Raw genomic sequence first — 12,866 nt, 5'->3', positions numbered from 1 at the left:
TATGGGTACAAACCTGGAGAAGTCCTACTGAGGTCAATACTCCTGTTTCATTTATGCTCACGTAAGATCTATTTTCAAGATTCTAGTTACAAAATACTTCAGACAGTGGCTACTGTCTGACTGCAGTGCATTTTGTTTAGAAAAAAAGAATGTTTATTCCTTAGGACAAGCTAACTTTAATATCTGTAATCCTCAGTTCTGTCTTGTTGGTTAGTCTGTTTTCAGAGAAATCCCATCGTTCTTTTTGTATTTCATTGGCGTGTTATTTCAGTTCAGCTGTTACATTTTTCTCCTTGATTTTATTTCAAGGGTCCTAGTGGTGAACGTGGAGATAGAGGAGAACCTGGTGATGAGGGTTACAAGGTAATACTAATGCCTCTTTCTTTATTCTTTTTATTTAAACATGGCATGCTATGGATACATGTAGAGTAATGTAGCAGAAGTATCATCTCACAAGTGTGCAGAAATTGTGCTTCACTGCACTGGTGAGCTCTTTGAGCACATTGGAGCATCTTTCATATGAGGAGAAGTTGCTGGGAAGAAGCTGAGACTTATGAGCTGGAGAAGAGAAGGCTTGGGTGATTTTAATGTATAGAAATACCTGATGGAAGGGAATGAAAATGAAAGAGTCAGACTTGTCTCAGTAGTGCCCAGTTTCAGGTCAAGTCGAGGCAAAGGGCTCAGCACTGAAACACGTGAAATTCCTTTTGAACACAAGAAAACACTTTACACTGTGGGGATGACTGAGCACCAGAGCAGGCTGCCCAGAGAGGTTATGGAGTCTCCATCTTCGGAAATGCTTAAAACCTAACTGGACATGTTCCTGCACAACCTTTTCTACCTAAACAATTCTATGATTCTGTAATAATGGATGAATTAACATTTTTCTCTGAAATTTAAGCACTATTTCTTTATAAACCTAAGCCTAATAATTATTCATGAAGCATATTCAGTCTTTTAGCATAGACAAATTGGGTTGTAACTAAGCATAATAATCACTGATACAATTTGTTTGCTGAAGTACAAAAGAGACAGCCCTTGACATGGAACATCCTGTTTAAGTTACACAGATAATAGAGATATACTAATAAATCAATGAACTGGATACAATCTATGCTTTCAGAAGTGCAGAAATGTTTAAACAATATGTAGTTCCTAAGGTCTGACCTCAGGAGACCTGAGCATACTTTATCTAGGTCACGTTAGGAAGCTCAGGCCACCCAGAACCTCTCAAGATGGCCTTTACAAGGAAATCTGTAGCTCGCTGAGTGTGACATCCTGAGTTGCCTGTATTGCAGTATGCTATTTTTTCTGCTTCTCAGGGTCCTATAGGTCTTCCAGGGCTTAGAGGACCTATTGGACAACAGGGGCCTCCAGTAAGTGTTTCAAACAAGTGAGATTTCTCTATTGGCTGTTGCAAATGTGTTTTTAGCTGCATTCACGTGGTTCTTTTTATTTATTTAATGTATGTTCTTTCCAAAGGGAGAGCCAGGTGAATTGGGAGAGCAAGGACCAAAAGGAGAAAGAGGTTCAGAAGTAAGTGGAAAAAAGTAAAGCAAAACTGTACTTAATTGGAATTTTTATGGTTTTGCTGTTTGCTGACTATCCTTGGAAAACTGTTATATAAGGCTAAAACTCGGTGTTTTGGGTTTCCTTGATAGACCAAGTAATGAAAAATATCAAAGACTAAATCTTTTTGTTTAGAAATAGTAGTTCATCTTGGTGGTGTGCTGAAAATTGCCAAAAGCATTTTATATTCTCTCATAGGGTCATTTTCATTGGCTTTTGAGAAGTGTTCTTGCAATACCAGTTGCCATTGCAACTTAAATGAGATACTTTGTCTGAGAAGCTTCATAGTGCAACTCTGTTGACATTTGTCAGCTCACAAGTATTTGTAACTTTTAGGGACCCACAGGCAAGAAAGGAGCAAGGGGTCAAGCAGGCAAACCTGGAATTCCTGTAAGTAACAAATTTTATCTTCAGGTTATAAAACAAAGTAAATAATAGCTAATAAAACCAAAATTGAGTCATGCCAGTGGTACCAGAAGGTCTTACTCTCACTTGAAAGAGCCTTGTTAGTGTTCAGGAAATGTAAAGGAACCCTTGTGAAAATACAAAGTAATTTTTGAAACTGTGCTAAATTACATTGAATTATATTCGATTACCCAGCACATAGAAGCAAAGAGCAGCTAACATAACAAGATCCTCCCCACTTGTAAAGTTACTTAATTAGGTCATTTTTGCACATGGCCTGTAGTCCATGTGGAAGTTATCCCAGTATATCGCACAGAGCTGTACTACTGTTCACTCCTGGCTCCCATCAGTTCTTTGAACAGCTGCAGCCTACAGAAGCCTGGATCCATATGTCCGTGATGGATACGGCTGGCAAATCCCGTGAGGTTTACTCCTTTCTCTTGCTTGCCTTGAGATGAAATTTTTAATGCTCTTTCTTGAGTTACTGTAGCAAAGATGACTTGCATCCCATTCTCCCTCAGGGAGAAGAAAGAGCAGGAAGCAGTAGGTGTTCTGTAAACATAACCAAGAACAAAACGCATCAAGGCTATTTTGGTCCCCTAATAAATAGTAACACACAAGCACGTATTGTAAATATCTTCTACTACCTCACATAAAAACATTGTCAGTAACCAGAGAAACACAGCTGCTTTACAGAGCAAGAAGAACCTTTTTAAAGCAAGAACAAAACTATCCTTTGTAAATACTCAGCTCTTTCCTCTGAGGGACTGCAGGGAGGGTATCATTCAGCAGACAAAGGAAAAGAGGGAAAGGCAAGACATACGAGAAGTGAGCCGGAGAAGACAGTTAAAACTAGAAGTTGAGGAAGTTTCCAAGCACATCCCAAGTGCAAGACGCTTGAGCAACCAGAAGCTAGAAATAAGATTAAGATGGTATGCTTCTTATATTCTGTATGGTAGTTGTTAACAATACCTTTTCAAACAAGATGTGTTGTAGTTAGCATACTTTAAATTGCTGGGAAACTCATTCATGCAGAGATAATTACGGAACTCCAAGCCCCTCAAGATAGTGTATATCAGTCTAAAGGGAAATAATCATAAAGAAAAAAATCACTGTCCTGTGATGGATGTGACATGAGGCTTTTTCGTGCAAGTATAGCACCAGTTAGCACAAACTTGCCTTGTTAGGAGCTTGTATATGTCCTTTTTGATATGTTCAGATTTGAATAGCATCAATTTCCAAATGTGCAGGACAGAGTATCTAGTAAAATAAAAGCTGAAAAGGTATGTGGTTGTTTTTTTACAGGGATAAGTAGATTATCAGGTTTCCTTGCTTCAGTTTAAGAATCAACACTTTCTGCCATCTTCCAGGCCTGGCACACAGAGGGGTCAGCCCCAGAGTTTCAGCTGAAGTTGCTCAAATCCCACAACACACCAAGTTTAAGGTGAAGCCAGTAGCATTTTAAACCAAATATGCTAACTCAGAGCTCCTCCTGCAACTATTCATTCGTGTCACTGGATCTGTTATTATGTAGGGTTTAGGAAATACTGTGACTAAAATCTAGTTCTGTGATGGTGAAGATGAAGAATGACAACAGTGCTATATTTGATTTGAATTTGTTTTAAGGGAAAACTAGGGCCAGCAGGGAAGAAAGGAACAGTCGGGTACCCTGGACCAGAAGGTGTTCCTGGGAACCTGGGCAAGCCTGGGCTTCCAGGGATGCCTGGCCCTAAGGTAGGTTGCTTTCCAGATTACCTCTCTTTATGTCATTTTACTTTACAAATTGCCTAAGGTTACTGTATTTAAGCAGAAGGAACAATTCTCAGTTGCCGGAGTATCTTGAAAATGAAACCAGTTATTTTGTTTTCTTCCTTTTTTTTTCTGGCTAGGATATAAAATTAGCATAAGGGATGTGTGCTGGGAGAACAACTATTTCATTAGCGTTTATTAGTAGTAGCTGGAGCTAAATGAAAGTGTTTTCTTAATCAGAGAAGCTTCACAGTTTTGTTCCTGAAAAAGAGCTGTAGGTCCCAACTGAGACAGTCTCCTCTCAGGCTCAGAGAGAATCCCACATTTTCCTTACTGTCTTTGAATTTCTAACCTATGTCTTTCTACCAAAGTGATTCTGAAGCTTTGTGTAAAACCAATGAAAAAGAGTATCAGGTACGTGAGGTATCTGGAAGGGTTTTTGGAAGCAGATTTTTTGTCTATCTGTTCTTTGCTGTGGGCCAGGGATGGTGACCTGCTGCTTCTAGGAGCAGTGACACAGCTCTTTGCTTATTCGCTCCACAGAGGAGGGAGAAAATTCCTTTAGTTGTTCTGTTGTTGAAAGTCTAATCAAATTGATTACAAGTAGTTGTAGTTAGATGGAAAATTCATTGTTCTAAAAAAAATGACAAGTTAGATTTGGTGTCAGGAATTAATCAAGGTGCCAGATGAGGCACAAGTATAAATTTCCTACCTGGTTGAACAAAGAGAAAATGAAACAAGTTACCCGTAGGGGGCAGATGTGCCCTGTTCAAGCCTCTCCAGTTTCAGATAGTCCTACAGAACCTCTTCCAAGTAATTGAAATTCTTTGGAATTGGATTTAGGAGTATCACCCCAAAGAATTCTTACATTTTTGCCTTTCCCCTCAAAATGTCATCTTTCATATTAAAAAAAGACTTCACTACTCCATATTAATAATATGGAGTAGCATTATAATTTGTAGTAAAGAGAGGCCTGTAACTGATTTTTGCCACAATGAGTAAAAAGAGCAGAACTTCTGCTATGTCAGTTTATCAGTCCATCAGGCTGTAAGCCACACTACCATTTTCAAAGCCCTGAAAATCACATTTAATATAAAAATCCTGTTTCATATAACTTTCATTTCTATGAATGCTTAACTGAATGTCACATGAAATAAGAAAAAGATATATCTATGTATGTATATGTTTCTACTAAATGACATCACAGAAACATTCATTTGGATGGTAGCAATTTTGTTTTTCTTAACATGTCAAAATTGGCTTAACTCCATGTACTCAGTAAACATGTTTTTTCATTAAAAATAGGTTTTTTTGTTTATAGTCTGATGTTCTCATGCGTTTTTGTAATAAATGTTTTGGTCTTTCTTAATGTGGTGAAGTTATTTTGTATGAATCCGTACAGAGTGTACACAGCCATACTAGTATTATCTGTAGGTCTGATGTTTACAAACATTTGAACATTTCTGTGGGAAGGTAATCTCGTTTTGTTTCTTGATATGGAGTTCCTTCTTGAAAAAAATTAATACTGTGAATCGCAGCCCACCTGTAATGAATGAATTCAGCATCTTGTTTCCATCAGAAGGAGCTCCTTATTGTAACTTGAGAATCCTCAGACCTCACACAATAGTTGAACAATAACCATCTCAAGGAGTTATCTTCTATAACTGAGATTAGTATTCTCTTCCTACATATTTCCACAGAGAGTTAGAAAAAAATTAAATAGGAATCAGTGCTAATGGCTATTAATCTGAACATGCAAATGTTCAGGTCTGGGAAAAAAAATCAGGTCTCACATAAACTGTTCTGTATGATTCCCTGTGGGAGGGGAAAGCAGTCACTAGTATGCATGTGAATGCTTCCATATATACTTGAATGCATATCTACTGTGGGTGGAAGATTTCTTACTCTTTCTAGATCACTGGTACTTAAACTGGTGATCCAACTGGGCAACTGTTCCTCTTTATGCTTTGCATGAGCCCAAAGAGGTAACTCATTTTCTTGAATGTTCTCAGCAGTGTTTCACGGTCTCGGTAGGTGATCCCACAGAACTGACATCAGACTATATTTACAGTAAGGCAGAACAAGCTTTAAGATGAGACTGAACTGAACAATTGCAGTGGGCTGTGGCATCTGCTTTGCTGACAGTCAGTGATTCATTAAACTATAATAACTTGACTCTTCAGAAACTTCAGTCCATGCCACAGTTAAAGAACATGTAGCTTTGTTGCAAAGTATGATGGGGTTATGCATTTGGAATATTAGTAGAAATCAGGATGTTACTGCTGATCATTGTCTTTCCATATATTTTGATGTACAGTAAACGTGTTATCTGTGCATACAGAAAGTATTAACTGGCTTTGATTTTTATGTTATATGCCTGTTTTAACATGCAGTGAAAAGCATGTCTGGCTATTCTGCTTGTAATCAATTCTTTTCAATTTGTTAAGGGTAATAAAGGAAACTCAGGCTTGCCAGGTCTGGCAGGTTATCCTGGAGCTCGAGGTCCCAAGGGATTGCCAGGCATGCCAGGGCCCATGGGAGCACCTGGACTAAAGGTACACACATGGGATCTTTTTGTTTAAGTACAGTATTACTAATATTGTTTAGTCTTCCAGTGATTGTGGAGCCACCGTGCTACTATTAATCATATAAGTAACCGACATTAGAACTTGTTTGAAGGTTAAGCCTGCAAATTGTGCTGACCTCACTTCTATGAACTGTAATTGGAGAACAGAGGTCGCATCCATCTGGATGCTATTCCCATCTCTAGATGCCATTCAAAACACTTTGTGTTCATTCACTCAAAGCTTTAGGGCCAAATGTTTCCTGACTTTTCTTTTTAAACTTCTGTAATACTAGAACAGTTTGGATGATTTGAACATGTATTAGCAGAAAAGTACTGTAATTTCAAGCCTAACAAGTGTGTCTGGGACATCCGTTCACACAGGACTTAAACTGATCTTGTTTAGCCCTGTCAAAAAGAAGACTTCTGAGAGTGCTCCATTTTCCAGGGAATTCCAGGTACCTGACATCAGTCTATCCTCATATTAATTAGACTTATGTCAGTGGTAAAGAAAGCAAAGAATGCAACATTAAAGATCATTTTCTCCATTTAGAATAGGCTTTTTCATCTAAAAAACATAATTTGCAGTGCTCTTTGAGATTTTCTTGGTAAGCAGTTTCTTAAAATCTTTATTCACTTGAAAACTTGGGGAGGAATATATTGTCTTTGTCATCTTTTCATAGAAATATTTTAGTATAAACTGTATACCCTACTTGCAGTGTTTATTGCCAGTGATCCTAGTCTGGGTTTTACTCCTTTGTCTAGACAATGAGCTGTAGGAGATAGTTCCTGCTAAGAAGTGCTTGCAGTCTGAAAAAGACAGGAAATAGATGAGATGAGGGAAAACTGTTACTACATAGTGCAAATTAAGTGTTAAGATTGGACATACTGATTCAGGCCAAAAGTCTGTGTTTGTCAGAGCATAAAGGTAATGCCTAGGAAGGAGCATAAGCACAAAGCAAGAATGAAAAGTGTATATTCACAGCTTTAATTGCAGCTCAGTAACCTTCTGAGCTAGGCATGGTTTCTATGTGTTTGATAGTCTTCAGAGGATTCTTCTTGCATGAACTTCTCTAGTTTCTGTTTGAATTGATATAAACTTTCAGTTAACAGGAAGGAGTTCCACAACTACACTGTGCCTTGCTCAGAGGATTACTTTCTAAATTTAATTCTAACTTGCCTGTTCTGTATTTCATTTTGTGAATTTGAGTGCTTACACAGGGAGACACCATACTGGAAATGATCTGACGTGTGAGTTTTCTGTGTTTCCAAGTCAAGGAACAGTCAAGTCACATTTACATTTTAGTGAATGTATAATTATTGAAAACATTCCTGATGGAAATCAAATTAATGGAGTAGGTCTATTTCTTAAAGATAAACCACGATCCACACTTCTGCCAGGAGTCTTATCTGTAACATTTATAACTGTCCTAATTGTAATAAAGGATATGTTGTCTTCCTATTTACAGGGTGAGAAAGGGCTTCTGGGTCATCCAGGAAAGCGAGGCAAAAGAGGCTTTCCAGGATCACAAGGTGATCAAGGACAAGCAGGAGAGGCTGGACTGAAAGGACCAGCGGTAAGTAATCACAGCTGCTGATGCAAAATAGATAGTCCAAAAGTTACCAACTTCAAATAATAGTAAGGATACCTGCTCCTATTACAGGGAGAAGATGGAGATCGAGGTTTAATGGGGTTTCAAGGATTCCCAGGTCCAAAAGTATGTGCTTATTCTTTTCTGTTAGATCTTAATCCATTTACAGAATGAGAGCATTAGGAAAGCATCAAATTAATCAGCTTTAACAATAGTTTGTTCAAAATCTATCTGAACTGTTGGAGCATTGTAGGCAGAACTGTGTACCCTGTGCCTAAGGACAAACATTTAGGGTCAGTATGCTTTGGTATTTTTGCTGATACTGTTCTTAGAAATTATCTTCCTTTCACTGATTAGAAGAGATTGAAACAAGTGGATGGCTAATGTCCATGTCTGATTAAACTGTTCCTTTGCATTTTCAGGGTCCTGCAGGGGACATTGGCTTAGTTGGAATTCTGGGCCCGAAAGGTCCAACAGGCCAAGTTGTAAGTGTTTCACTCCATAAAAGAGATGGTCAGGATGGCTTGCAAGTGGCACATGGTTTTCATTTAGAAAATAATATTTTATTTTTTTATTTTAGTTAACAAGGCTGGAACCTTCTAACCAAACCTTTCTTTTTGAGACTATGACTCCACTAGAAGCCCTTTGCTTGTACTGCAGCACTGCTCTGGTTGCAACATGGGTACAGTACACAAACAGAGCTGAGCTCTTAATCTTACAGGGAAAAAGCAAGCTCTGCTGACAAAGGGTGGCTCTCCTAGTATAATTTCATCTACCCAAGTATCCTTATCGTATCTTTGTCATATCTTTGCCTGTTGGGGCTGAAAATTCTCCTTCTTCTTACTGGCAACAATGCTGATCATATAACTCTGTCTTACAGCAAAAGAGAAAAGGGTCAAACTTTGCCTGCAATAAGAAAGAGAGGTGCTCAGGCATTATTGAGTAATAGGAGGTCTTTTTTTAACAATTTTTTTTTTTTTATCTGTACAGTTAATAAGCTGCATTAGCTCATTCTTTATTACACCTTCTTTATTATTTTCTGCTGTGCTGCTCACCAAAAATGTGGAAGCATCTTCAGCATTTTGTAATACTGGGGAGTGTGCATCCAGCTTTTACTGCACAGAGTGAAAAAAGGGGAAAGTTTGTAGCCTGGAAAGCCTTACTTCAAAATGTTTTTCTCTCACTGCTACCATTGCCATCAAAGAAGTGAACCAGTTCAGTAACCAGGTGCAGAGTAGCAGCTTTAGGGGCCTGTTCTAATAGCTACTTTTTTTTTTCTTGTAAGCATTCCTATGCAAATAAACACTGGAAATGAGCAGTTTCCTCTACGTGAAATGGAACAAGAAAGTAATATTTTAGCAGCACTTACTGGCAGCCTTACAAGATTACTTGTGGGCAGTAGTACAGCTCAAGATTCAGTTGATTGTAGCTCAATAAATATGTGGTCTTTGGTAATCAGAGTACTCAGTTTCCATTGTTTTTAGTGCATTGGCTTTCACATAAAAGAATGTGTGTGGCTTTCCAAGCACCACTATTATTAATTATTAAAATAATTACCTTGATGATTTTGTAGCAATGTACACTCAATATTCAGAAAGAGGATATCACCGTGATCTTTTGGCTGTTTGCCGGGGCTGTGTGCTGAGCTACTTCAAACCGGGACACGTCATGAGGATTTTCTTCATTTTGAAAACATAGCAGACTAATAAATTCTTTGCTTTTTTCACAGGGATACATTGGCCCTGTTGGTCAAGAAGGCATAACAGGCCCAACTGGCAGGACTGTAAGTTTCCCTTCTCTTTTGCATCATTCCCCTACCCTTACTTTTAGTCGTCTGGTTTGCAGCTAGCAACATTCCCATCTTTCTATTCGCAAATAGCAACTAGCAGGGCCATCTTCATGTTATACCATGCTGATAAGCTAATATATGTGACTCCAGCATCTGTAATACAAACAAGAAAAAAATGACAGAAAACGACAACAGAAATGTCATTGCAGTGGCCTTATGTATAAGTACAGAGGCACACATATCTAGACATATCTAGAGAGTATCCACACTCCCTTTCAATGTAGCTTATTCTTTGTGTTGATTGGGATGATAATCATCAAAATAACAGGAATGTACAATAAAATTAGTAAATAGAAATATTTACAGTGAAAAAGAAAGGAAAAGGGAAATGTTCTTTCTGTAATTAGACTGTTCTTTCCCTTTGTTGGGAAAAAGACAGTACTTTAAGTCTTGCTGCGTTCTTTTCAATACCCCTCAGAGAAAAACTTCAAAATTGCCTATACTTTATAAAGGCTTTTAATAGACTTCATATTGAATGTAACAGTTTGCATTGTCATTAAGAAAGCATTACAGCTGAAGATTAGTTCTCTGTGTTATGAAATGCTGCCATCAAGACACACAATTCCTCCAGAGAAGAACTATAAGATTGGTACTGTGTTCAGAAACACAGTTTAAGTGCAAAACTAGCCAAAAATGCCATGGAGACAGAAAACCAGTGTCTAATGTGACTGTGAGCAGAGAACTAATAGAGTAATAAAGCCAGGTATGTGAACAATGGATTTCTTCAGTGATGGAGAGAACAGAATTTTGTTCTCTATTCTGAAGATGGTGTAGCACTAATGAATCACAGTAGATCAAATTGCAAAGAATATAGCCAGTTGACAGGGAGAACACTGACGGATAAAATTACTGAGAAAACACGTTTACAGTCCGAAGAAAACAACAGCTTTCCACATGTAGGAATTACAAGATGTTTTCAAGTAATTTAGTTTTCTAATAGTACAGGAAAATTAAAGCCCCAGAGTTGTAGAAACTTCCACAGATGAGACTGGACTTTTCATGTGAGCAGTATAACCCATGGACATTAATCTGCTTATTTCAGTCTTAGGCAGTTAGAAAGCATACTGGATTAACAGCTTGTCTTTCTTACAGGGACTGAGAGGTGAAAAGGGCACAAGGGGTCAAATGGTAAGATGAAACGACTTCTGTGCTTTCATATTTTTGGCTGTGTAAAAACTATTTCTGTGTTACACTGAACGTACTGTCATACAACGGATGCTGTCAATGTCAGACAGTCCTGTTGTGCTCCTGGAGAGTGCTGGCCAAGAAGGCTGGTAGCATGAGTCAGAAGTCTGACCTTTTCTTGTTCAAGTTGACTTACGTAGATGTGCCCAGTGTTTGTATGCTATCAGGCAGTATGGCTCCTGATCATGCAGCATCACATAATCCAAATCTGACCCAATTCAGATATAAAAGAAAAATCCTTCGTCTCATTCATGGGTCAGTGCTCCAGTGCCTCACAGCACAGCATGCATACACATGTTCGTACATCTGTATCACCCTACCTCATTTAAAATAATTTCATTGGTCTTATTATATTTAGCTTTTAGCAGCCACCTGTGTACAGTTCTAACCTAACTGCCATATAAAAGTTTTGGAAAAAAAACATCTATCAGAAATACTCAAAATTGCTTAAAGAGTTAAGGCTTGGAATTCAGCTTGTTGTTGCACATGTCTTGGGGAACTTTCCTTTTTGATTCTGATCTTCTGGAGACCATTAGAGGCAAACTAGTTCCTTAATCTGTGCTGCTATTAACCATCTTAACTGTCTTTTTCTACTGTTTATCCATAAGAATTGCTATAACAGCATAGAGCTAAAAATGCTGACACTTAAAAAATTAATAATAAAAGCTATCCAGAATGGTGAACAAGAAACACCCCTTTCCATTATTGGTACTGGTGTTTAAGAAGTAATTTCCTAAAAAGATATTGAATTCATCAAGATGAATTAATCTTCTAAGACTGTGTTCAGAAGAAGAATGTTTAATTTTAAATCTTACACAGTGGCATTGCTTTATATTATGTAGCCAAGAAAAGATTTATTCCCAACTATTTTCAGATACAAAGGAGAGAAAATTATTTTCATCCAACTGTGTATTCCAAGCTTAAATTTATACCTTAAAAATTTACATTGGCATTCTTCCTAGAATCATAAAGATTTTAACTTTTCTGTAGCAGTCCAAGTCTTAGTTACAGTTTTTAGTCTGTCAGGGAGATACAGGGCTCATGACTAGGGAGAAATGTCCTTATATTCGCTGAGAAACCTCCTTGAGGTCAGTGGTGAACTGCATTCAGGTTGTATAAGCTATTTCTGGAGAAAAAATCATAGAGGCAGAAACAGAGCTTGAAGAATTTTAATCCAAATTATTTTTCAATATTCGTATCACTGTTATTGAAACATCAGAAAAACGTGCAATACATTTTAGAATATTGTTTCAGAGTTCTGACATTTCTGAAAGTGTGTTTTTATTTTCTTAATTTTCTTTTTATTTCATGGCATGTCACATAATGAATTATAATATAGATACATAAAATAATCCAGGTTGTAAGGGATCTCAAGACATTTGTAGACCAACCTTCTGTTTAACAGAATCAGCTCTGAGATCAGACCACAATTGCTCAGGGCTTTATTCAGCCAGATCTTGAAAAGTTCCAGTGCTGGAGATTGGATAATTGTCTTTTATCTTAGATTTACTATCATTAATGGCAGCTACTACACTGCATTCTGTATCAGCCTGTTGCACAATGTTATTAGGCTTTACCCACTATGACATATGGTGACATAACATCAAAATGACAGAAGTGGTCAGCTTAATGTTAATAATTTTTGCTAAAGCTACTTTCTGTTTCTTAGGAAATTTCAAAAGTCATGGAAAATATGGAAGTCCTTGGGATTTCTCATGTTTTCAAAGTTAAGCATATGGATCACTGCATATAAAACCAGGGCTCCATGGTATTAGAAAAAGATTGGGAGGGTTGGCCTTTGAACTTCTGTACTAGCAATCAATCAAATTGGGTGATTAAAGAATTAAAGAGCACACTAAACCAAACTGTTCTATTCCCCACTTTTGTTGTTATGAACTGGAGTTACACTTTTCTGACTTGATTTCTAATGTGATCAAAGGATAAAATAAGTAGA

General features: G+C 37.6%; 1 protein-coding gene across 1 annotated transcript in view; it reads left to right on the top strand.

Annotated features, from left to right (window-relative positions):
• The window catches only part of COL24A1 (collagen type XXIV alpha 1 chain), a gene marked incomplete at both ends in the record, with an annotated part of 135,486 nt that overhangs the window by 112,605 nt on the left and 10,015 nt on the right, over window positions 1-12,866 (top strand). Inside the window, 11 exons of the mRNA XM_080624318.1 lie at window positions 310-363; window positions 1,323-1,376; window positions 1,483-1,536; window positions 1,906-1,959; window positions 3,601-3,708; window positions 6,171-6,278; window positions 7,756-7,863; window positions 7,951-8,004; window positions 8,301-8,363; window positions 9,608-9,661; window positions 10,820-10,855. Of these exons, the coding sequence (XP_080480444.1) occupies window positions 310-363; window positions 1,323-1,376; window positions 1,483-1,536; window positions 1,906-1,959; window positions 3,601-3,708; window positions 6,171-6,278; window positions 7,756-7,863; window positions 7,951-8,004; window positions 8,301-8,363; window positions 9,608-9,661; window positions 10,820-10,855 (747 nt within the window). The remainder of the gene's footprint in view (window positions 1-309; window positions 364-1,322; window positions 1,377-1,482; window positions 1,537-1,905; window positions 1,960-3,600; window positions 3,709-6,170; window positions 6,279-7,755; window positions 7,864-7,950; window positions 8,005-8,300; window positions 8,364-9,607; window positions 9,662-10,819; window positions 10,856-12,866) is intronic.

Source organism: Psittacula echo (assembly GCF_963264785.1).
Source record: "Psittacula echo genome assembly, chromosome: 7".
NCBI lineage: Eukaryota > Metazoa > Chordata > Aves > Psittaciformes > Psittacidae > Psittacula > Psittacula echo.
Note: the sequence above shows the minus strand (reverse complement) of the source record. Positions and strands in the feature narration are given on the sequence as shown.